The sequence below is a fragment of the Miniopterus natalensis genome, chromosome 7 (assembly GCF_054644295.1).
Source record: "Miniopterus natalensis isolate mMinNat1 chromosome 7, mMinNat1.hap1, whole genome shotgun sequence".
Lineage (NCBI taxonomy): Eukaryota > Metazoa > Chordata > Mammalia > Chiroptera > Miniopteridae > Miniopterus > Miniopterus natalensis.
In genome coordinates this window covers 26,230,687-26,254,466 of record NC_142087.1, presented here as the reverse complement: position 1 = coordinate 26,254,466, position 23,780 = coordinate 26,230,687, and the positions used below count along the sequence as shown (strand labels likewise).

The window sequence follows — 23,780 nt, the reverse complement described above, 5'->3', positions numbered from 1 at the left end:
ATTTAAAAATTTTTATTTGAAAGCATTTTGAATTTTGGGTGCAGTTTTAGGTCATTTTTTTTGTTAGACTTTAAATTTTTCTTACTGTTACTGACATGCAGAAATACAATTGACACACACCATGACACACTCAGATTTTTCTATACAATCTTGCTAAACTCTCTTATTAATTCTAATAATTTATCTATATATTCTCTCGAGTTTTTCACATAGACAATCATGTTAACTACAAATAATGAAAGTTTTGTATTTTCTGTTATAATCCTTCTATCTTTCTTTCTTTTTTGTCTTATCATAAGGAAGCCAGTCTAACGTTGAAAGGAGTGATGAGAGGGGGCTGCTTTGTCTTGTTCTGAGGTGCTGTCTCCACAGGTGAATTTAGTTTGTGAAAATTTATCTGTGTACTTATGATTTATGCAGTTTTTCTAACACTATGTTATACCCTGATAAAAAGTTTTTTAAAAATTTGGGAACCCTGGAGAGCATTATGCTAAGTGAAGTAAGCCAGTCAGAGAAAGACAAGTGCCAAATGATTTCCCTTATATGTGGAATTTAATGAACAAACTGAACTACAAGCAAGACAGAAAGGGACTCAGAGCAGGCAGACAGCTCTGGTGCGTGTGCAGGGGGGCGGGGGAGTGTTGGTGTTGGTGTTGGTGGGTGGTGGGTGGTGGAGGGCTTGCGGAGAAAAGAAAAGAAGAGAGAGAACTCATGGACGTGGACAGCAGTGGGGAGATGGCGGGGGTGGGAGGGTTGGGCGGTGTTGAGGTGGAACATAGGGGGGATAAGCGGTGATGAAAAAATTAAATTAAATTAAAAAAAATTAGGAATATTTCCCAGCATCCTAACCTTTTCTTATAACTGTATGCTCTAAGGATGCCACTGCGCAGGTTTGTACCTGTCTATTCTCAACCTGACTATACATTAACTGGAGAAAACAAACCTTAAGTGAGAACACCAATGGATGCTTTTATGCATTTGAAGAACTACCAGGGAGACGGGGCCCAGGCACAGTCTCCGCAGAGCCTGAGGGCAAAATGGGGAGGGGAGATGAAGACACAGGGAAACAGATTTCCATAAAGCACAAGGAAAAGCTTTCTAACATCATTGTCTAATCAGAGAATAGTCTGCCTTTTTAACAAATGAGCTCCCCAGCACTGGAATATTCTAACAGGACTGGGTACACACCTGCCAAGGATAGTACTCGGGGCCATCTCCTCTCCCCAGCAGTGGGTGGGGAGTGGGCCATGTCATGCCTTCTGTCTTCCAGCTGCAAGCTTTGAGATTTTTTAAAGAACTGGGTTTATTTCTTATGCCACTTTTAGGGAGTGCTCTACGAACTCCTCTCACAATATTTAGAAAACTAACTTTACAAATGGATAAAAGTCAACAGAGGCAAAACTGGTTCTTTGAAAATGTTAATAACACCGATACACCCTTCTCAAGTCCCATCAAGAAACAGAAAAATAACACACTGTAATTCTTTTTGCTCAGAAACACCCAGCAAATATCGTATAGGCGCATCCAACCATCGTTGAATAAAAGTGCAGTTTCAGCCGTGTTCCTTTTCATCCCCAATTCCCTAAAAGTTTCAGGTTTCGAGGTGTCTAGCTTTATATCTCAATATTCTACACTCTTTTCAAACAATGGCCAAAGTGATGCCGTCACTCGATGGCTTTGAAACCCAGTAAAAGAAAAAAACGGGCTCTGTCCATGGGGTTGACGTTTTTCTGTAAAATAAGGAATTCTGAACAAAGTGAAGTCTTAAAGATCTTTGAGATGAGGAATACTTCCGATTTTGTAGTTTTGCTTTATTCTTACTTTCATTTAACCACGCTCTTCCTTACTAGCAAATCTCCAGTTTGTCGGCAGATACAAATACATTCGCAGAGTCTCCCAGAAGCGGCCCCGTCGGCCTCGGAGCTGAGAAGGAACCCGCGTTTCCTTAGGGCGCCCTGCAAACGTCTTCCTTCCCCACCCACCCCCGGCCCTGCCGCTCAGGTCAAAGTCTGTTTCCATTCTTGGTAGTTGTCGCGGAAAATCTGCAGCCCAGAGAGGGCGACCCCTGCAGGGCAGACCCCGAGGCGCCGCGCGTCTCCTCCCTCCGCAGCCGCCCGAGCTGCGCCCCCTGGACTCTCAGCCAGACTCGCCGGCCGCGCGCAGAAATCCGTTAGCAGGCGGCCGTGTCCCCAAGGCCACCTCGGGGCGGGAGAGACGCGAAACCGCCCTGTGCGTTCCGCCGGCCGGCGGGCTGGGCGCGTAGCGGCTCAGGTTACAGACAGGTGAGTCTGGCGATGGGCGAACTGGGGGCGCCGGGGAAGCCCTGGCCGCACGCGCCCCCGCAGCCCCCGGAGCTGGCACGCGCCTGAGCACCCCCTGGAGGGGTGCGCGGGCCACAGCTGTGGAGGCGGAGCTGCGCTTCCCCGGGCGCACGCGAGCGGGGGCGGAGGGAGGCGAGCGCCCCCCCAGCGCGGGCGGGACCGCTCTTCGCTACTTGGTATCTTTCTCCCCCGCCCCCTCCAGGTCTGAAGGCAGACAGGACAATCCCAAACCCAAAACAAATACCGGCTCTGCAGCCACCTCCCCGCTGGGGCGGTTAGGGGGATGTAGCCTTTACTGGCTTCCTGAAAAGGCATTGCCCAGCCTCAGAATTGGGGGAGCGGGCGGTTAGGGGAGGCAATCATGGCAGTGGGCGAGGGTAAGAAATTCTCGTTTCGGAGATGGGTTTGCCTAGCCTGCAGTTGGCTTCTGTTTCCATTGTGTTATAACTTGGGGTGATGGTGCTCTTGGGGTGCAAGGTCTTGGGGTGTAAGCTGCTTTGGTGGGACAAGCCGACTTGGTTTTCTTGCATCGTTCGGTACGAAATAATGTGTTCTAAAGGTGCTGGATTTTAAAATTTATTATTACCGTGTTTATTTGGTGGGACTGTTGTAGTTCATGGGAGCTTAGCCCCCCAAGCCCCCCCTTTCCCAGATCACGGCCCTGGGCAGTCTCCCCACAGCCTCCCCCTCCGCCCGCCAGGGGTTCCACAAGTCCCGGGGTGACCCACAAGGTCCAGCGGAGCCGAGCCACTTTCCGGCTTGCTAGTCGGAGACAAAAACTCTCGGGGGGCCGTGTGAGGGGGGCCGTTCCCAGGGGGCCCCAACACTCGGGAGGGATGCCCGGGGACGCGGGCCTAGGGTTTACCCCAGAGGTGGCCCCAGGTTCCTGGGATGGGGAATGGTGTTGGGGGTTGATCGCAAAACGCTCTCCCCTTTTTAAAAAGGGGAGGGGGGAGAATCAGACGTTAAATTCTTTTGCAAACATTCATGCCCGAGGAAGGGCTGGAACAGGCAGCCCCGGCCGCCGGAACCGGTCGGACAGGTAGCGAGCTTGTTGACACCGTTATGTTGCAGGGCGCATGCTCACTCCCAAGTTTCCTGGTGCCTTTTCTATCCACCTTATGAAACTTTTTCCTCGGCGTGGTCTCACCCGCGACTGGAGGCATAGGTGTCGCCGAGCCGGGAGGCCGGGAGTCGCCGGGAGCGCGGGGGAGAGGCCGGGGCAGCGCGGCGGGGGCGGAGGGGGAGGCCGGCCGGGCGGGGCGGGGGGCTCCGGCCGCCCGCTGCGGGGACCCAGCCATCGCCGCCGCCCCTCGCTGGGAGCGGCCGGGAAGAGGGGCCCGCAGTTCGGGGAGGGGCCCCGCCATGCCCAAAGTCTTCCTGGTAAAGAGGAGGAGCCCGGGGGTCTCGGTGCGCAGCTGGGATGAGCTCCCGGACGAGGAGAGGGCAGACACCTACATCCCAGGTGAGCAGGGCGCGGGGCCCCGGCCTGGGCGCGGGGTGCCCGGGGTGAGGGCAGCGGTGACCGCGTCCCCTCGGCTCGGCGGCTGGCGCTGGGCTCCCCACCCCCAGCTTCCTCTTCCAGGGGGGCCGTAGGGGGTCTCTGAGGTGCGGGAGGACCGCGGGCGAGAGGCTGGGAAAGCCGCGGCAGCGTGCTCCCCCTTCCCCCTAGTGGGCGCCTGTAATTGCCTGGCGGCGGGACCGTTGGCCGCGGCGGGGGCGAGGTGGTCCAGAGGCGGGTGGGGCTGAAGGCCCGCGGGGGCTCCCCCCGCCCGGCGCCTTCAGGGGTCACACCGGGACCCGGGACCCCCTCTGGGACCGGGTAGGTAGGTATCAGCCCCCTCCACCCCCATCCCGGGTAGAGGAAACTTGGCGCGCGGGGTCCCTCAGTTCCTCGCGGGCGTCCCTCAGTTCCCCTGGGGGTTCCCCCCAGAACCCCGAGCTCTCTCGGGAGGTCGAGCCGGGGGCTCGCTCGCCCACCCCCTCGGCGTTGCCCACTTGGCGTGATGCCCAGGTCCGGGGCGGGGCGGGGCGGCGGCGGCACCGCCCGCAGGTCAAACTACCTCGGGCGCCCAGGCCTGACGCCGCGTGTCTGTGTGTCCCGGCTCGCCCCCCCCCCCCCAGTGGGCCTGGACCGGCTGCTCTGCGACCCCCCCGAGGACTGCCGCAGCGACGGCGGCAGCAGCAGCGGCGGCGGCAGCAGCAGCGCGGGGGAGCCTGGAGGCACCGAGAGCAACTCGTCCCCGCGCGCCGCCGAGCGCGAAACCCTGGAGCCTGGGGACGCCGAGGGCCCCGGCGGACACCTGGCGGCGAAGCAGCGCCCGGTCGCCAGGTCGAAAATCAAGGTACGGTGCCGACTCTGCCCCCGCCGCCACCTGCACCACGCCCTGGCGTCGGGCTCCCGGGGCCGGCGCCCCTCCCTGCCGCGCCCGCGGGCGCACCCGGGCACCCGGGCACTCGGCGCGTCGGCCGCGCGGCTCCTGCACCTGCCCCTGGGCTGGGGCCAGGGCGCCTCCTCGGCCGGCCGGCCGGCCGGGCGCCCAGCCGCTGAGCCCCCCAAGGCCACTCTCCCAGCCCGCACAGCCCGCGGGCGGCCCCCGGAACTACCCGAGAGGCTCGGGCGCAGCTCCTCCCTCCCCCAGTGCGCGGAGCCCTAAGTACGATCGGGCCGTCGGGGTTCCAGCGGTCGGGCAGGAGGGGCCCGGGCACCGGAACTCCACCCTCTGGGGCGCTGAGTGAATTCTAAATTTCACGCTTTCTTTCGTTCTGGAGACAGTGGCGGCAGCTTGGCACACAGTGAGCCTCTCGCAACAGCGGTTCCCAGTGCCAGTTATGGAGCGCCCGTTAGACACGAGGTCTGGGCTGGGCACTTTAAATTTGTCCTGCCTCTCAAGTTTTCTTGAATTAAAATGATGGATAAATGAGTTCAACTGTAAATTGCCTCAGTGGGTTGGAGTATTTGTTCCCCTGCGTCGTCGCGCTTCAGCCTACTCCCCCCTCCCCCCAGTCTTCTAGAATGGTAGGCGGCATCTTCTCCGGACCCTCCTCTGCGCTTAGGTGATTGCCTGCTCAAGCCTATCGGCTACCCCCTAGGTGGCCCATTCCACTGCCTCACAGCCAGCTGGAGTCAGGGAGTGGTGTTTTAGGGATCACATGAACCCAGTTCCCAGCCGCGTGGGCCAGAATGTGACCCTTTGCAGGCTCCAGGCCCTCGGTGGAGGTGATCATTTTGGGGCGTTCCTACAGCCCCGCTGCCCTGGAGGGGGTAGGAAGGCTGGGGAGGAGGAACCCTAGCGTTTGCTACATTAGTTTTTCCGGGAGAGGCCAGCTCTCCCCTCTCTATATTCTTGCCTCCAGGGGCTTGGCTTGGGGTTGGGGTGCTAGGGAAGTAGATCCCTAGCGTTTGCTGTGGATTAGGAAAGTCTCCGTTACTTTTCCTGGGAGAAACCACCCCTTCCCCTATGCATTTTTCTGATTCCTAGCACTTAGGGCTTGGCTGGAGGTGGGCTGGGGTGCATTTGGTTATGAATTGAGGCTAGAGGTCTGCGCTGGAATCCTTAGGAAAGACGTTTTCAAGGATGCTACCGACTAGGGCCTGCTGCTTCGTGTTAAAGGTTCTGCAGAGGTTCAAAATCAGCAAACCTGAGGCTTCTGTGGGCCAGATGGGGTTAAATGGGAGGGCTCAGTTTGCCTGAGGCTGGTAGCTCTTCCCTCCAGGAAATTCTACAAAGTGTCCCACTTGCATATTTATCACCTGGGTGGAAGGACAATTGCAACGTTGTTTTGGAATGGATTGTAGACAGTTTGCCCCTGGATGCCCAGATTACCCTTGAGAGAAAGTGGCAGAGGAAGAATAGTCAGTCCCTTTACCAACATTTTAGGAGATCTTTCTTTGCTGCCCCAGGCGAACAGCGCCATGGCTTAAGGGAATGAATAAACCAATTTTATTTCCATGATCGCTGCCTACGTGCTGCCCCAGGGATGGGGGTGGGGCATAGAGTTTGCCCCTCCACTGTTAACTCCAGTTAACTGGAGGAGTGTTTGTTTACTGAGGACAGTCTGATTCCTTCTTCCTCTCAGCTTCCACCCATACTAGGAGACATCTTGGCTTTAAGATGCTTCGAGCCTCCAGAACTATTAGTCGTGATATTGGCCATTTTCAATTGACTGGCCAAAATGCTTGTGATTTAGCACATTGTAGAACTCGTTGTAGAGTTCTATGCAAAGCACACTGAACTCTACGAATTAGTTTTCTAACCAGAATTGAAAAGCCTCTCAAGGATGAGGCCCATACACAATGCATTGTTGTAATGACTTAGTTTCAATGACTTGAGACACTTGGCAGTTGGCTAGTAGGACCAGAGGAAGGGCTAGTGTGATTGGCAAAGAAAAGCAGCATCACATCTAACAGTATGGAGTGAGTGCCTGCTGTGTACCGGGCAGCCAGGAGAATAATGCCCCCACCCTAGTGTTCCAGAATCGTCTGACAGTAATGGTTAAGCCTCTAGGCTCTGGCTTTGTCACTTCTTAGCTGGGTGAGCTTGGGCAAATTGCTGATCCCTCTCTGCGTCAGTTTCCTTTCTTTAAAATGGGGATACTAATGATACTTATAGAGTTGTAAAGATAAATGAGTTAAGAGTGGAAGATGTAGGTGCCCAGTAACACTAACTAGAATTATTTGGGTTGGTGGGGAGACTCAGATATTAATTATTAACTCTACTACAGGAATGTGAATGCTAACCCAGAAGCACAAGCAAAGATGTGATAAATTCTGAGCAGGAGAAGGTTTCTTAGAGTGGATTTGAGGCCTATGGAGAAGGGGAGAAGCAGACTTTAGGGTGGTATGGGCTCAGCCCTAAACATGAGAAAGGACTCAGCCGTGTTGGCTGCAGGATGGGGAACTATTGGGGTCAGAAAAAGTTGAAGGGACTAGACATGTAGCTAGTATGGGGGGGATGGTAAAGAGGCTTAGCCAAGAAGTGTGGAAGTTCTCTTGGGACTGGGGGAGGGGCTCTGGACAGTTTTTGAGAAGGAAAACCTCAGTTGGGTCTATATTATCAGCTGTGGTTGGGGATATGTGATCTGTTCTGAGCTTCAGTTCCCTGATGTGTACAATGGAACGATCCTCTCAGAAGTGTTGTATAGATTAAATGAGATAATGGGTGCAAGATGCAGCACTTTTGGTGCATGTATAAAGTGCCCAGAAAGTTAGCTGACAATGACTTATAGCAGTATTTTTTTGCCTACAGTAGGGACATGGGATTTGCTAACCGGATTGCACTGATCAGTGGATCTGGACAGGAGTCATAGGTGCCAGTTAAGTAAGTGTGTTTTTTTTCCAGCCTAGCAGTCTTTTGACCGTGCGCCTTAGGGTAGGTTATGAAATTGTTTCTTTACTGCTGAGGATTCTGTCATTTACAAAACAGATTGGGGTGGGGAAATGATGTACCTCTGGGAAAGTGTTCATGCCAGAGGTCAGGTTGCTTTAAGTCCCTTTTGCGCTGGACCCATCTGCAGGTCTTTAGCTGTGGACTAGAGACACCCCCTCACCCAACCCCAATCACCACTATCCTTCCAAGGCTTATCAGAAACAAAGTAACTCTGAGGTTAAATCAGTTAGTTGGCTGATAGTCATTCCTGACTCAGAGTGGCTGGTGGGACCCCCGTGAAGGATGATGGACTAAGAGGTGAATGTCTTCTTACTCTGTCCCATTCTTTTCTCTCTTCCTTGTGGTTTCTCCCAAGGACTCTTCAAAGGGATTGAGTTTAGAATTCCTTCAAAAGTATTCCTGGCCTTTTCCCTGGCTCTGTAGCCCTAGTCTTCCAGTAGTGATAGGTGTATGAATGTGGAGTCATCTTTTTCTTGTTCCATCATTTTTTATTATGGAGATTTTCAAAGGCAGAGCATCTGTCACCTGGCTCTGACAGCAATGAACCCATAGCCAGTCCTGCCATCCATCCCCCATCCACCCTCTGACACTGTTTTGAGACAGATCTCAGCCATCATAAATATTTTAGAATGTGTCTCTAATAGATAAAGACCAAAATACATGATTAGACTCACATTAACAGTGGTGTTCATGTTGCTAATTGTCTTATAAATTCATACTTTTTTTTTCAGTTTACTGAATCAAGTCCACATAATGTTCAGGCATTGTAATTGATTGATATACCTTTCAAGTCTTTTAATTTGTATGTTTTTCCTCCCTCTCTTTTTTAGTTAATTGTTGAAGAGATGGCTAATTTGTTTGGTAGAGTCCAGCAATCTGGATTTTGCAGACTGCATCACCATGGTATCTAATGCTCCTTACTCCCCTATGTTTTCTCTAAATGGTAGCTGGATCTGCAGTTGCACTGTCCAAAATGGTAGTCATGGTAACATGTAACTACTTAAATTTAAATTAAGTCAAGTTAAGTAAAACTAAAAGTTAAATTCTTCAGTCGCACCCATATTTCAAGTGCTCGGTAGTCGTGTGTGACTAATACCTACTGTATTGGACAGTGCAGATTAGAACATTTCTATCATCACAGAAACTTGTATTGGACAATACTGCTCTAGATGCTTGATCAGGTTTATTTTAGCTAAAATCCATCACAGCAAGGGGTGTCTGTTTCCATCAAGAAGTACATAATGTTTGGTCATCTCTTTGTGATGTTAGCAGCCATTGATGCTCAAGGTCTAAATATTTTTGGTTATTAGGGTTTGCAGAACAGGAATATTCTAATTCTGTTCCTTATTTATTAGCTGAAATTCTTCTGTAGGGAGATACTTCCCCTCATCTGCTATTTAGTTTCTCAGTGAGACGGTTCATTTAGGAAAGGCAGTTCATTTAGTTCATTTACTTACTAGTTTTCAAGATAATCTGTTGGTTCACCAGAATTCTCTAGTGATGGCCAATTACTTTATTTTTAAGTATTGTTGTGAATTGTGGATTTAAGTAGCTTATAAAAACCCATCCATTTGATACTTGGAAGGGAACATAAGGACTGTCCCTAATTGTCTTCTATCTCCCAAGACAATTGGATGCCCTCCTTCCTGCTTCCACTGTAACTCGCCGATCATCTCCTCGACTGCACATTTGGCTGACCAGACTCCTCTTAATCTCCACACACCAAAGGCAGGGAGCGAGCCCCTACTGGGCTTGTATCTTCAGCACCCGCTAAGACAGTGCCTGACTCATAGGAGGACATAAGTCAACACAGAACATAAATACCGGCAGGGAGGAGTCAACAGTCCCTAGACATAAGTGATAGCATTGGGAGGAAACCAGGAAGCAGGAAGAAAGGGAGATCTGGGGTATGCTTGGAATGGGTGCTCAAAAAAAGGTTTAAAGAGGCAAAAAGGAGGAATCAGAGGACAGTGCATGTTAACTGCATCAGCTGTTAATTTGAATATGGGTGAGGTGCGTTTTTATTGTTGGCAGGGACTGCATGGGTTTAGTTACACAAGACAATCTACTGTAGCTTGCTTAAGCAGAGAATGTTAATTATAGGGCACTGAACGAACTGAAGAAAGACCAGGCTGAGTCCCCAGGACTGACTCCTCCGAGAGCCACACTGCAGAACTGGACAACTTAGGGAGCTGCAGTTGCTGCCTCCATGGCTGCCTCATCATGCATCGTGATGCTTCTGCTAATGCAGAGTGTAAAACAGTTGCCACGTGCCTTCCTCTATTCATTAACCCAGATCCAAATTCAGATCTTCTGTTAGTGCATGTAATTGGTAGAACCCAAGTTCCTACTGGGCTACATCTAAAAATCATAGCTGCAAGAGAGTCTGTAAAAACGTCGTTTCTAGCTTACTGGCCTCTGCAGTATAGGAAGGCTCACTGTATCCATAGGATCCACTACAGGGACCTTTAAAGCTTATGTGGTCCAGTCTCCTCATTTTGAAGGGGAGAACGGTAAAGACCAGAGAGGTTTTGTTGAATTCCTCACAGTTGTTAGTGGCAAAGCCCAACTCAAGGATTCTTACTCTTTTAACGGGGTTGTGTTGCATTGCGGCTGGTATCTTTAACACTTTAGCCATTAGCCTTGACACTCTGACATAAAGGAATTTGAAGCTGTTTCTCACCATATGAGACAAACAAAAGAGTCCTTCCCTCTCCCCTGTATTTCAACTGTAGGCACAAGTGTGGCAGACAAACCACATTCAAAATCTCAGTATGGGCACCTATAAGCCATATGGCCATGTGCAGTTTACAGCTCTTTGAGCCTCAGTTTGGTATGGATTATAAGGCTATATCCCCTTCATCATCTCAGCCTTTGAGAAGGTTCATTTAGCAGAATGGGGAAGCCTAAGGAAATAGCACATGTGACCAGGAGGGGAATTTTTATCCCAAAGGCATTGGGGATATGCGATAAGGATGTTTTGAGCACTCCAGCATAGCAGATGTGTCTGTGGAAATCTCCATTTGGCCATCGCAAGGTAGCCTGGACTCACAGTACCCTCCCACAGAAAATAGGACCATTAATTTAATGAACTTGTTTGATGGAAGCATAATTTTTACTTTAGGAGTTTGACAGGTAAGTGACCTTAGCCAGCTTTGAAGTTGGTCAGAAGGCCGGCCGGGCGAAGTCCCTGCCTCCCCAGACGCTCCTGACGTTTTCAGCAGCACTGATACAATGATCGGTTTGTTTCTGCTGCAGAGGCCTGTTTTTTAGAAAAACTAGAGGGGGACTTTGTGTGTTTTTTAAAATGAAAGCCGAGATCCTGCAGAAAACAGGACAGCAAGCCAGATAGCGCCAAGCCGTGGGGTTGGAGGACTGCTTGCTCTGTCTTCATTTTTCTTGCCCTGAATTAATCTCCAGACTGATGTCATCTCCCACCCTCCACGGTAGTTTCCTCACTTCATTAGTAAGCCTTCTGCAAAGTGTTCATTTTGGATTACGGGTGAGACTACTAAGCTTTTCAGAAGGTAGCATGGTTATAAATACCACCCCTGGCAGGTCTGGAGCCATAACCTCTAATCAAACTCATTAATAATTTCTGTATCAAAACACATGAATATTGACAGCAAACGGGGTAAAGTCTGTGTGTAGCTCCATGCTCACTTGGCTCAGGTTTTATTATCAAGGGAAATGGGAGAAAATGTCCGTTTTCAGAGCTTTTTGGATTTCAGTTTCGGATGAAGGACTGGGGACTTGTGGCTCACCCTGAAAGTTAATCCCCTTTCATCAGAGAGAGAAAAATTCAGAAGCCAAATAGATAAATGAGGGGTTTTGACCAATGACTTTTAGTTAGGATCACAGAATTTTGGAGCTGGTCTAACTATAAGAGCTAGGACTTACCCAGCACCACATTCTTTTAAAGTAGCTTTTCTTATTTAATTCCTTAATAATCCCAAGAGGCAAATAGCATGATTATCTACATTTTAGAGGTGATGAAATTCAAGCTTAGAGAGGTTGAGTACTTGCCTACATCCCACCGTCTGTAAGTGGCAGAACAGGATTTGAATTTAGGAAGTTGGAAAAAAAAGACTTTTATTCTGCCATAGAGCTCATGCAATACCATTTTGTTATTTTTACATGTGGAAAGTTGTGGCCCAGGGCTATTGCATGACATCACACAACTCACCAGGTGCAGGTTTTTCTTTGATCCTCAGCATTTCTGTCCCAACATTCCACTCTCCTTTTGTAACTATGATGACTAAGGTGTAGCTAGTTTTGGCCTACTACTTGCAGAATAGAGTAACAGGGTAAAATCGGTTAACCCTATTTTGAAACTTTAGGAGGTAGGGTATAAGGTATAAACGTGCGTAAACATAGCAGAGATGGCCTAGTGAGCGGACAGGTGCCCAGGGAGGGACTGCTGGTCCTCTGACTCACAGGATGTCATTCCAGGAATCAGATGTGTCTTCTGTATGATGCAGCCCATCCTGGGAGAGGACATTCAGAAAGGGGGCAGATCTGGTGTTCTGGAGAGGATGCAATACATTGTTACTATTCCATTTCATTTATTGCTGCTTCACAAATAACCCCAAATTTTGTACCTTAAAATAATTTATCATTGTGTCTTCTAGTTCTGTGGAATCATTCCTTTCTCCTGGGCCCGTCTTCCCTGGGGCTTCTCTGGTATTGCAGTCAGATGACAGCTGGGGCTGGCCTCTCTGAGCGTTTTGACTGCGCTGGACATCCAAGAGGGCTCACTCACATGGCTGGCAACTGATACTCTTTCCCTTTTCCAGCTGCTTTGATTAAGTGGTTCTATTTAAAAAAACAAAAACAAAAAAACCCAAGTTCCTACTGATAGACATACAGGTAGTTTCCAGATGTTTGCTATTATGGACCACATTTCAAGGCAGAAGATAGGTGAAATTTACTCTGAGATAAATATCACATGTAGGAATTTATCCGACAACCATCCCTTCCTTTCTGAGAAGTGAGCTAGTCTGGCAGAAGCTGACTTCATCAGCCATGATCTTTTGCCATTTAATGAACCTTACATCTTGTTTCAACAAGGCTCTCTCTTAAAGCTTCAACTATAATTTAATGTGTGGTGGCTGGATTGGCCATACATGTATGTAGGCGGCAAGTAGCGCTTCATGAATCGGAGAGTACACCTTAGGGGAATTTGTGCTTACTCAGTTTTCCACACTGTGAAAGGGGGATGTATATGAAGGTGGAGAAATGGAAAAATTGCCTTTGCTGAGGCATACTTGGAGAACTTCTATTTTTGCTCCAAGAAAGCCAAAGGAACGCTCCCCCTGGGAATGGGGTGCCCTCAGTCTCCATCCCTTCTCACCATTCTTATTTTCTCCCCTGTGTTAAAATGTTTTCTCTGTCTTGCCAGATGATCCATTGGTCCTGCACTCCCTTAAATTGTCACTAATCTCCCTTCCCTCTGCCCTTTAAATTTTTATTCTTTTCAAACAAAATAATGCCAGTGATTTGAGAGTTTTCATCCTGGATTATATTAGAAGGTATCCATATTACATGCTAAGCATTTTAAAAATGGGAATTTACCAAAGGGATTAAAGTAAACAAGAGGTCAGGTTGGAAATGTAGTTGGCGAGTCCTCAGGCACATTCTGCAGGACTTTCAAAAGACAGTTCTTAACTTTTTACATGTTTTTAATCAGAATTACCAGGGTCAGTTGTCTAAGTTATATCTTATTAGACCCTCACTACCTTTGACTTGTATCCTGTGTAGCCTTGCCTTTGAGAAGCTCAAAGCACTCAGTTTGCCAAGACGTGGGCCATATTAGTCTTTTCACATCTCTTCAAGGGATGCGGACGGCTGGACAAGCAGGAGACCATGACCTGTCCTGGAGATAGGAATGTGAAAGCCTTGGGCACAGCTGGGGCTCCTTCAGACTGAGTGCCAGTTCCCGCCCCTTCGGGGAACACATGGCAGAAGTGGGGCCGGAGGCAGTTGGGGGCCTAGGACAGCCACCCATCTGAGTCATCAGACTCAACCCCAGCTGTCCTCCTTTGTCCCCCAGTATCCATCACCCTCACCCCCTTTTAACAGAGCTAAGCTCACCTCTCCCCACCATAGAGCCCTAAGGGGGCCCCTGCCCTTCTCTGCTACCACAGCTTTCTTCATTAACTGCTTTCCTGGGCTCAGGCTAGCCATGAGGAACCACACTCAGCCCCCTGTTTCCTGCTGCCCTCTTCTGGAATATTCTTTGCCATTCCTCCTCTGTTCCTCCTCATCTTGACCTGGCTGAGGAGCTCACTTCCTCTACAGGCACTTCCCCTCTTGCCCCATGTCAGGGGTAGATACCCCTCTGCGATGTGCATTACACCTGGGCTTCCCAGATGTCAGTGGCCTGCTCCCCCCCAGACTGGCAGCTTCTTGGGGACAAGTGATCCTGGTGACTCCTCCCTCCAGCTCTGAGCCCAGGGCACTAGTCAGTCAGCTGAGACAATAAGCTCCGAGTAGATGAGAAAGAACTGGTACACGGGAAGCTGCCTGGAAACCCCTCTTCTGGAGTCTTGTGCCTCCTTCAGGTCCCTTTGTATCCCTTTGTTTCTTGCCACCTGTGAACCCACTGCCCACCAACACTTTCTGAATGTGCACTGACCCGAGTCTGGGCTTAGGGCGTGGGAGACAGGAATGTACCCAAACACTTGCTGACTCAAGGCACTTAGTTGAGGTCACTGAATGAACTCTGAAGAAACATTTGTGCCTAATGGAACCCTCTGGAATGAGATGGAATAAAGTACTGAACTGCGTGAGGACCAGTGCTCCAGCCTTATGTCTCATGCAGAGCTGGTTAGAAATGCAGTGTGTAGACCCCACCAGACCTCCTGAATCAGAACCTGCATTTTAGTAAGATCCCTAGGGGATTTGTTTGTACTCTGGGTTTGAGAGGCACTGGTCTTGCGGGTCAAGAGAATAGTGCAGGCCGGGGCTTCAGTAGTTAGAGAAGCTACATCAGGGACGGAACAGTTGAGCTGGGTCTCAGTGGAGGGCAACACCCAGGGTGGATGAAAGGAGGAGGGTATTTGAGTCTGGGAAGATTTCGAGCCAGGAAAGGTCCAACTCTTCTTGCTCGTGATGTTTGTCTGAAAATAGTAGGCTCTTTTATGACTAGAATTTTGGCAGAGCAGTTGGATCATTCTTCTGAAGGATCTGATTTGGTAACTAGGAAACCTTTGATGAATATGTTAGATCTGGTGTTTTTCACCACAAAAGTATAGATTCAGTTTTTACTCTTTCTTAGAGATGGCAAATGTGGTTGAAAGAACGCTGGAGTGGGAGCGTAGAGCCTGCGATTTGGTTGTGGTTTTGCTGGTAATGAAGCTGTGGGATCCCGACCAAATCACTTCCCAAAATGATCATTTTATTTGTTCATGATTTTGTATGTCAGGAACTGGGGCGCAGCTCAGCTAGGCAGTTCTATTCCAGGCAGCATTGGCTGAGGTCACTCACTCAGCTGGTGGCAGCCACGGCTGGGCTGGAAGGCCCAGTGAGGCTTTTTATTCATACCTGGCCCCTCCACGTGGCCTTTCACCCTCCACATGGCTGCTTGAGCTTCCTCACAACATGGTGGTCTTGGACTTCTAACGTGGCAGCTGGCTTCCTAGAGGAAGGAGATAGAAGCTGCATATGCTCTCTTAATAGCTGGAACTGACACATTATCTCTGCATCCTGTTGGTCCCAGGGGTGAGGGGATAGTCTCCATCTCTTGATGGATGCAGCAGCATGCAGGCATGAGGAGGAAGGAATTGATTGTGGCTGCCTTTGGGGACTTTCTACCACAGTTCCTATGTCATCAGGACCTAGACTCCTCCTTTCTTTCTGCTCTTCCATCCTCAGCGCTGGCTTTCCCCTTGTGGTCCAAGGAAGGCATAAAGGAGAGAGAGGGCAGCATCCTCACGCCTTAGAGAAAGTATATTTCATCTGCCAGGTAGTCACAGAGCCATGACTAGCTGGAAAATGCAGATGTTTAGCTGGGGGCAGAGTGCTCTGCTAGAAATCAGAGGTCTGTTCTAAGGAAGAAGGGGAGAATGAATGTTGGGAGGAGCTGCCAGTTGTTCCATCTTCCCCAAAGCCAAAACCTGCTTGGAATTTTTAGGAGGCAGAAGCCCCAGCCAGGCCAAGTCTGGAGACTTAGGGAGGCGGGCTCCGTAGTAAGCTCGCCAGATGTACCTGCCTGCACTGTGGTCCTCATGGCCTCTCTCTCTGTCCCAGTTCACCACAGGCACATGCAGCGACTCGGCAGTTCACAGCTGTGACCTGTGTGGCAAGGGCTTCCGCCTACAGCGTATGCTCAACCGGCACCTCAAGTGTCACAACCAGGTGAAGAGGCACCTGTGCACCTTCTGTGGCAAGGGCTTCAATGACACCTTCGACCTAAAGAGGCACGTCCGCACACATACAGGTGAGGAAGGGTCATGTGCTTAATTTTATTTTTGTTTTCCTGCCCAGGAGTTCCTCCTGTTTTATGTCCCACCATATAACCAGGTTGACAGCATGGAGCCATGTCCTATTTCTAGAAAGATCACGGGATGGAGCACTTGGGGGCTGTTCCATCTGGGTTTACTTCCTGGCTGTGCCCCCTTCCAGCTTTGTCGTCTTGGGCCAGGCAAGCCTCTCTAAGCCTGTTTTCGCCCCCTGTGAGTGGGAAAACTAATACAAGTTGGCATTGCTCAGGACAGACCACTGGCTGGAGGGGTCCTGAGAATTGTGATGCTGACTCAGTGCTGTGAGATTTCAGAGTGTGGCCCCCTCAGTGCGCGCCTGACTGCAGGGATGTGGTTCCTGTGGTTCCACCGGTGCTATTTTATGCACCTTTCTTGGGAAGTAAGCCTGTCTCCAAATAGCATCATGTTGTTCCTGAGAACTCAAAAAGAGAAGAAAATGATCGCTCACTTAGAGCTGACTGAGTCCCCTACTTGAGGCTGGCAGGCAAGCATCTTCCTTCCCTTAGGCCTTCCTCAGTTTCCCTTCTCATGAAAAGTATGAATCTAGGTCCTTCCCAGCTCATTACACAGAGTATCCTGGGGGTGCTCATGGGCCTCTCTCCTAGCTCTTCTGATTGGTGACAGCCTCATTTGTTTTATCTTAGAAACATCTGGCCTCCAATCTTCTCCTTGAGGTCCATGGTCCACACCTTTACCAGAGTGATCCCTTGAGGAGAATTCTGAGGATGCCACGTCCCTGCTAAAAAAGTCTCCAACTCTGGGCAGGAGGAAATCCAAACCTCCTCATCTTGACGGTCTTCATGTAAAGCCCCTCAAAATCTGGGACCCATTTTCAAATCCCCACCCTATCTCAGCCCATCCCAATTTCATCCCAGCCCATTTCATATCATTTAAGCATATCCCATCCAAACTCATTCAGCCTCATCCTGGCTGCTGCACACTCTCCCCAGAGCCTCATTGAATTTACTGTACATGGTGTCCCTGATCCCTGAATCCTTTTCAGAGTTTAGGGTCTCCCCTGGCATTTTAGTGGGAATGGGAAAATGTCCACTCCTCTCTCCAGATGGGGTTTCCAGCCCCTCAACACCCTGCAGGACCCTCTGCGATCCTAATTCAGAATTCCTTTATGGCCCTCCTGCTTCTTTGTTCTTGGAGTACTGGCCAGAAGCTGCCTCCCTGGCCTGGGGAGAGTGTCTTCCACTTTAGTGGGTGAGCTGGTGTACCAAAAGGTTTCTTTTTTTTTTTCCTTTTAAAAAACTTTTTCCGAAGGGAATTTTTAATTTAAATGTAACGTACATCCAAAAAAGTGCACAAATCATGAGTGCATAATCCAGCAAATTTAGGAATTTTTACAAAGTGAACACACCTGTATAACTAGCACCCAGACCAAGAAACAGAATATTTCCAGACCTTGGAAGTTACTGCCCCCTCCCTCTTTCCCCCTTGAGATCACTATCTCCTAAGCCTGGGGGTGGGGGTGGGGGTGGGGTGGTGTCAGGCTGCAGCTCCTGAAAGTATCCTACCTTAATATTCAAGCAGATGAAAGGAAAGATTAAGACATCTTTTTTGGATATAACCTCTCCAAGAGGAGAGTAAATCAGAGGAGTGTGTGTGAGATGGAGAGCGGCGATGTTAGCCAAGTGACATCCGATTCAAGATTGGAGGAGAGAAACTGGGGCAGAAAAAACTCCATAACAGTTTGTGAAAATATTTCAGCAAACGAATGGCTATTTTCAATCCAAATTGTCTTAGGTTGGGCTCCCTAGAAGCAGATTCTAAGATGGCGATTCTTATGAAAGCATCCGCTGAGGGAGGCGCTCAGGAGAAACCCGTAAGGGGGGGTGGGACAGGGTGGCAGGTGCCCCGAGCAGGACTGTGCCCTCAGCTGGAGTCCGGCCCCGGCCTGATCCCACGGGGATGGCACCACAGCCTCGTCCTGTCTACAGGCAAGCAGGAGACATTGCCACACCACTGACTGGCAGCCAGGCACTGGCCGAGGGCTGTCCCTTCCCTGGGCAGGGAGGTCAGTTACTCAGTGCGCATTCCTGGCAGGAGGAGCTGCCTGGCCCTGTTAGGTCACCAACAGTGACAGCTGGGGAGCGATGCGCTGGCTGGGAATAGGTCTGGACCGGGGACCAGCAGCACCCAGCGCACACATAATAGGGGGATTTGCTCTATTTAAGTTAAGCTGACAGGACGCTGAGGCCAATGTGGAAATTACGGCTGTTGATCCACCTTAGGCCAGTGGGAGGGCCGGAGAAAGGCATGAACTTTAAAGAAACCAACATAAATCCAGTTTACAGCCCAGGAAACGCATCGTGGGCCTGTTTTTAGGGAATATTCTTTTGGATTTGTTTAGGTGTTTAGGTTGAACCAGCTGGGATGCATTCTGAGAATGCATTGAAGGATTGGTTTGCTTTTGGTCGGGGGAGATCTGTATTTGAGTTAAAAACGAATACTACCAACACTTGCTCGTGCCAGACTCTCGCTCTGCCTGCACCCTCGCTGCTCGCAGTGTGCTAGTCCCTGCGGCAGGTTGGAACCGCAGCATCACCTTTATTGAGGGCCACGTGGCAGGCGTGGTCTGGGCATTGTTGACTGGCAGGATCAGCTGGGCCAGGCTCCTCAGACAAGTACAGCTTTCAGTGAAAGTGTTTTCTTTTTCTCTTTGTAAAATGACTACTTATTGTATCAAAGGGCTTCAGCCCATATCAAAGCTACAGAGAAGAAAGTGTAAGCCACTGTCAACCCTTGAAAAGGGCACACACATTTGTAGGCTCCCCAGCTTAGGCTTTGGGGGGGGCAGGGTGCCAGGGGACGTAACCGTGTTGCTTGTAACTTTACAGCTCTAACAGGAGGTGGTTCAAGGTGCCTGCCATTCCCGGGGCAGCTTCCCTTAGAGAGAAGCTGAGGAATTCAGGTTTGAGGTCAGGGAAGGAGGGAGGGGGCAATGGCCAAAGGGGGGGAGTATTTGCCCTGCCCCCTGGGACACCTCCCACCTTATCTTCCATCGGCCACATAGAGGGAGACTGGAGGCAAACAAATCCCATTTTGATTGAAGAAGAGGAAACAATGGTGTCTTTGTCTGGAGCCTAAAGGGAAGGACGGACTGGACTGGGAAAGATGCAGGTTGGGAGAAGCGTGGAGTGGGGCCGGGGAGGAAAGAGAGAGAATAAAGTGTCTCTACCTCTAGTGAGTTGACTGCTGTCTTGTGGGATTGCCTCCTTCACCCATCCAATGGTCTCTCCTCTATTTTATTTTGACTTAGTTTTTAGCTAAAGTAATATGAAAGGGACAATGACAGAATAGAAAGTAAGCCTCCCTCCTTGTACCCATGTTCCACTCCACTTAATTAAAAAATTTTTTTTCCCAGCCCTGGCCGGTGTGGCTCAGTTGGTTGGAACGTCGTTTCGTGCACCAGAAGGTCGTGGGTTCGATTCCCAGTTGGGGCATGTGCCTAGGTTGCAGGTTCAGTCCCTGGTTGGGGCACATCAACTGGTCCCCCATGGATATTTCTCTCTCTCTCTCTCTAAGATCATTAAAAAAAATTAAAAAAAATTTTCCCCCAGAAGTTTTAAGCACACATTGCTTTTTTAACATACTTTATACCTTGGAGATTGTTTCACATCTGCACAGGTAGACACACCTCACTCTTTTTAATAACTGTCAGAGCATTCCTTAAATATGAGATTATGACATAATTTCAAATTTGGAGGCACCATTATTTTCCCTTGCTCCAACTGAGGACAAGTATTTCCAATTTCAGCATTTTCCCTTTTATTTCTTTTATTTTTTAAATTTCAGACAGTGCTACCATGAATATTCTTGTATACCCTTTGCCTACCTGTGTGTCTTTCTGTAGATGATGTCCCTGAAGTGCACCAACGGGTAGATATTACCCATTTTAGGGGCCACATTGCCTTCCGAGGAGGGCACCCTAAATATCCACTCCCACAAGGAGGCCTGTAAAAAGTGTCTCACTGAAGTTCATGTTTGCATAAAGTTCAATGAAGGAGCATTTAGCTGCATCAAGGAGAGCAAGCAGAAAGAACCAGTAACGAAGAATTTTCTTTGGTGATGTGAAGCTTGATTTTGGCTGTAGGAATAGCAGATCAGAAAAGGAGAAACCCTTTTTGATAATCCAGCACACAGTATTTTTTGGACTCGGTAATATAGGCCTATAGCTCAACATTCAAAAAAGCAGACCGTGAAGGAAGTCTCTTCCCTTCTCTCTCTACCTCATGACCACTATTTAAAAATATTACCCTTTTATTTTTACTATGAAATAAATAATACATCCAGAAGTGCCTACAAAAAGCATACATACAGGTACAATTTAAAGACAAATACTAAATACATCCCCACGTATGAATGGAGCATATTTGTTATGTTGAGCTGGATTGTAAGCTCTTGCAGCTGTGTCCACTGAGTACCTAGTATGTGCTGGCCCTTTGCGTGTGAGGTCTCAGTAAATCCTCAGAGCCACCTTACAAGGGGGTATGGATTTTATCCCTATGTTACAGGTAAGAAAAGTAAGGTCAGCAGTCTGACCATGGACTCAGCTAATGAGTAGCAGAGGGGTGATGCCTGGGTTTTCAGTGGCCTTGGACTCTTACTTCTTACTGTCTAGATGTCAGGAGGTTAATGGTGTCTGGAGCAGGGTTGTGTTTTTAGTATCCCACCTCAGACATGGACAAGATTGGCTCTTGCTTGTGAGCACTAAGGTGGGTGAGGCCCCAATGTCAGGGAGGCCTTAGCATTAGTTCCTCTTGTCCAGGGCTTCTGTCTGGCCACCTTTATCTGCCACCCCTGAATTCATGGGAGATGGGGAACTTCAGGAGGGAGGGGCTTGTTCCCAACTCCAGAAAGGGTTACCAAGAGGCTGATGGTGTCTGCCTACACCAATGAGTGAGGTGTGAATGTGGTACTTAACAGAGAGAGGAGGGGAGGCAGGTTTATAAAGTCAGAATTGCCGTAACTAGTTTTCAAGGCCTACTGTTTCCTTTTCATCTCTGTGAGTTTTGGGGGTACCATTAAATTTTATGCCTGAGACTTTTAGGATCCCTCCAGACAGTGACTCTCGTGGCCTCTGGGCTCTGAGATGGTCTGACTGTGGTAGCAGTCCCCTCTCTGCTCCATGTACCCCGGACACAATATTCCCCCTCTCCAGGGCTTCATGCTTATGTGACACTGTGCTTCCTTTACAGCTGGTGGGTAAAGACTTAGCTCCCAGGGGAGGGGGCAGTGGATGTTCTACCCTGTTTCCCAACTTGCCCAGCCGAGTGGACTCTGGTTGCCCACAGCAATGACTGGCTCGATGGCCTCACCTTGTAGTGGCTTCTTCCTATATCCCTGTCTCAGTTCTTCACTCCCCTACAGGTGCTTCCTGGAGTCCCATCCCAAATAACTCGTACAGGAATCTTTGTCACAGGGAAAACCCAAACTAAGATGAAAACTGTTCATTTTGCCCACTCTAAAATCAAAACATTAAGGTGTACAGAATGAATGAAACTCTTCCTCCCCAAGCCAGGTGGTGTACGTTTGCTGTGTTTGCATCCATTTTTGTTACGTTTGCTCCTATGGGTGTTGTAAATGTTTGTGGACGGTTTTGTCTCCTGCCCTAATCATTTTCCTCCTTTTGAATCCTTGGTCATGATGACTCTGTTCCTCCCTATTTCCCTCACGCTTAGCCCCTAGCAACCGTTTTTCTACTCCATTTCTGGGTTTAACTTTTCCCCATATAAGTGATACCACTGCAGTATTTGTCTTTCTCTGGCTTATTTCACTTAACGTAATACCCCCAAGGTCCATCCATGTTTTGTTGTGGCTGAATAATATTCCATTGTATAAATATAATGACATCTTTTTTATCCGTTCATTCACTGATGGACACTTAGGCTGTTTCCACATCTTGGCTGTTGTGATTAATGCTGCCATGAATGTGGGAGGGCAGATATCTCTTTGAGATCCTGTTTTCATTACCTTGGATATATATCCTGGAAGTGGGATTGCTGGATCATATGGTAGTTTTATTTTTAATTTCGTGAGAAACCTCCATACTGTTGTGCATAGTGACTGTACCAATTTACAATCCCACCAACAGTGACAATGGTTTCCTTTTCTCCGCATTCTTGCTAACACTTCCTATCTCTTGCCTTTTTGATAATAGCCATCGTAACAGGTATGAGGCAACATCATTGTGGTTGTGATTTGCATTTTCCCGATGATTAGTGATGTTGAGCACCTTTCCATGTACCTGTTGGCCATTTGTATGTCCTCTTTGGAAAAATATCTGTTCAATTTCTATACCTGATTTTGAATTGGGTCCTTTGTTTGCTGTTGGGTTGTGCATGATGATTTTTTATGGCTTCTCCTGGTTGGAAGGCTCTGGCTTGGCCGTGACCCCACTGGTGATGTGTCTGCCCCTCAACCCTTGCAGGCATTCGCCCCTACAAATGTGACGTCTGCAACAAAGCCTTCACCCAGCGCTGCTCCTTGGAGTCCCACCTGAAGAAAATCCACGGGGTGCAGCAGCAGTATGCCTACAAGCAACGCCGGGACAAGCTCTACGTCTGTGAGGATTGTGGCTACACGGGCCCCACCCAGGAGGACCTGTACCTGCACGTGAACAGTGCCCACCCGGGCAGCGCGTTTCTCAAAAAGACATCCAAAAAACTGGCAGCGCTTTTGCAAAACAAGCTGACATCCGCGCTCCAGGAGAATGCCAACCTGAGCGAGGAGGAGGAGAAGTGAGGAGGAGGGAGAGACGCCGATGCTGACACGTTTACATGGATGTTTGGGTCTGAGGGTCCCACTGGCTCTTTCTGATTACAAGTGTTCAGTTTATCTCTTTGTCTTTTTGGGGCCTCAGCAGGGGGATCTGTTCCAAGGCTGTCGATTGTAAGAGTGGTGTCAGGTCCCCCACAACCCATGTCCTGTTGAACACAATCATGTTAACAAAAGCCGATGGGTGGCTGTGATCACCGTGCAGGACTTTTTTTTTTTTAGGATTTTCACACATGGAGGCGGAGATGTTCTTTAGAGAGACCATCATATTATGGTGCCTTGAAATAAAAATACTTCCACTTGAAATGCTACTTAAGCTAGAAAAGTGAACTTTATTATCCCAAAAGAGTTTTTGTTAATCTTCACCCGAGGATATTTTTTCCATTGAGTGGAAAGGAGGGAAGGGAGGGGAAAGAGAGAGGAAAAAAACATTAATGTGAGAGAGACACTTGGATTGGTTGCCTCCCACATGCCCTGGACCAGAACCAGGGATCGAACCTGCAACGTGACTGGGAATCGAATCCACAACCCTTTGGAGCTCAGGCTGATGCTCTAACCACTGAGCAACACTGGCCAGGGCTCTGGTGCCTTTTAAGCTGCTGCCCCAGCGCTAAAGCCCTGGGCTCGGGGGCCTGGTGTGGGGTTGGGACCCTTCGCTCCTCAGGAGGGACCTCTGCAGGTGAGACACCCCTTCCCGATTTTTATCTGCTACACGTGGGTGTGGGACCCGCCGCTTCAGCATCTCCACCCGTCCTGCCAGTCTCGCTGTGGCTTCTTTAAATCCTTCGTTGTAGGATTTC

General features: G+C 49.3%; 1 protein-coding gene across 1 annotated transcript; it reads left to right on the top strand.

Moving 5' to 3' along the window:
* The first annotated feature begins 3,686 nt into the window (after positions 1-3,686).
* Positions 3,687-23,285, top strand: OVOL2 (ovo like zinc finger 2). The gene is made up of 4 exons (XM_087819299.1): positions 3,687-3,786; positions 4,446-4,666; positions 15,962-16,151; positions 22,634-23,285. The coding sequence occupies exons 1-4, from the start codon at positions 3,687-3,689 to the stop codon at positions 22,945-22,947; spliced, it is 825 nt and encodes a 274-aa protein (XP_087675425.1). The 3' UTR covers positions 22,948-23,285.
* Positions 23,286-23,780: the final 495 nt, after the last annotated feature.

Coding starts and splice junctions, on each gene's coding strand:
- OVOL2 (XM_087819299.1), top strand. CDS start 3,687: ATGCCCAAAGTCTTCCTGGTAAAGAGGAGGAGCCCGGGGGTCTCGGTG. Junction 4,667..15,961: donor TCGCCAGGTCGAAAATCAAG/GTACGGTGCCGA, acceptor TCTCTGTCCCAG/TTCACCACAGGCACATGCAG. Junction 16,152..22,633: donor GCACGTCCGCACACATACAG/GTGAGGAAGGGT, acceptor CAACCCTTGCAG/GCATTCGCCCCTACAAATGT.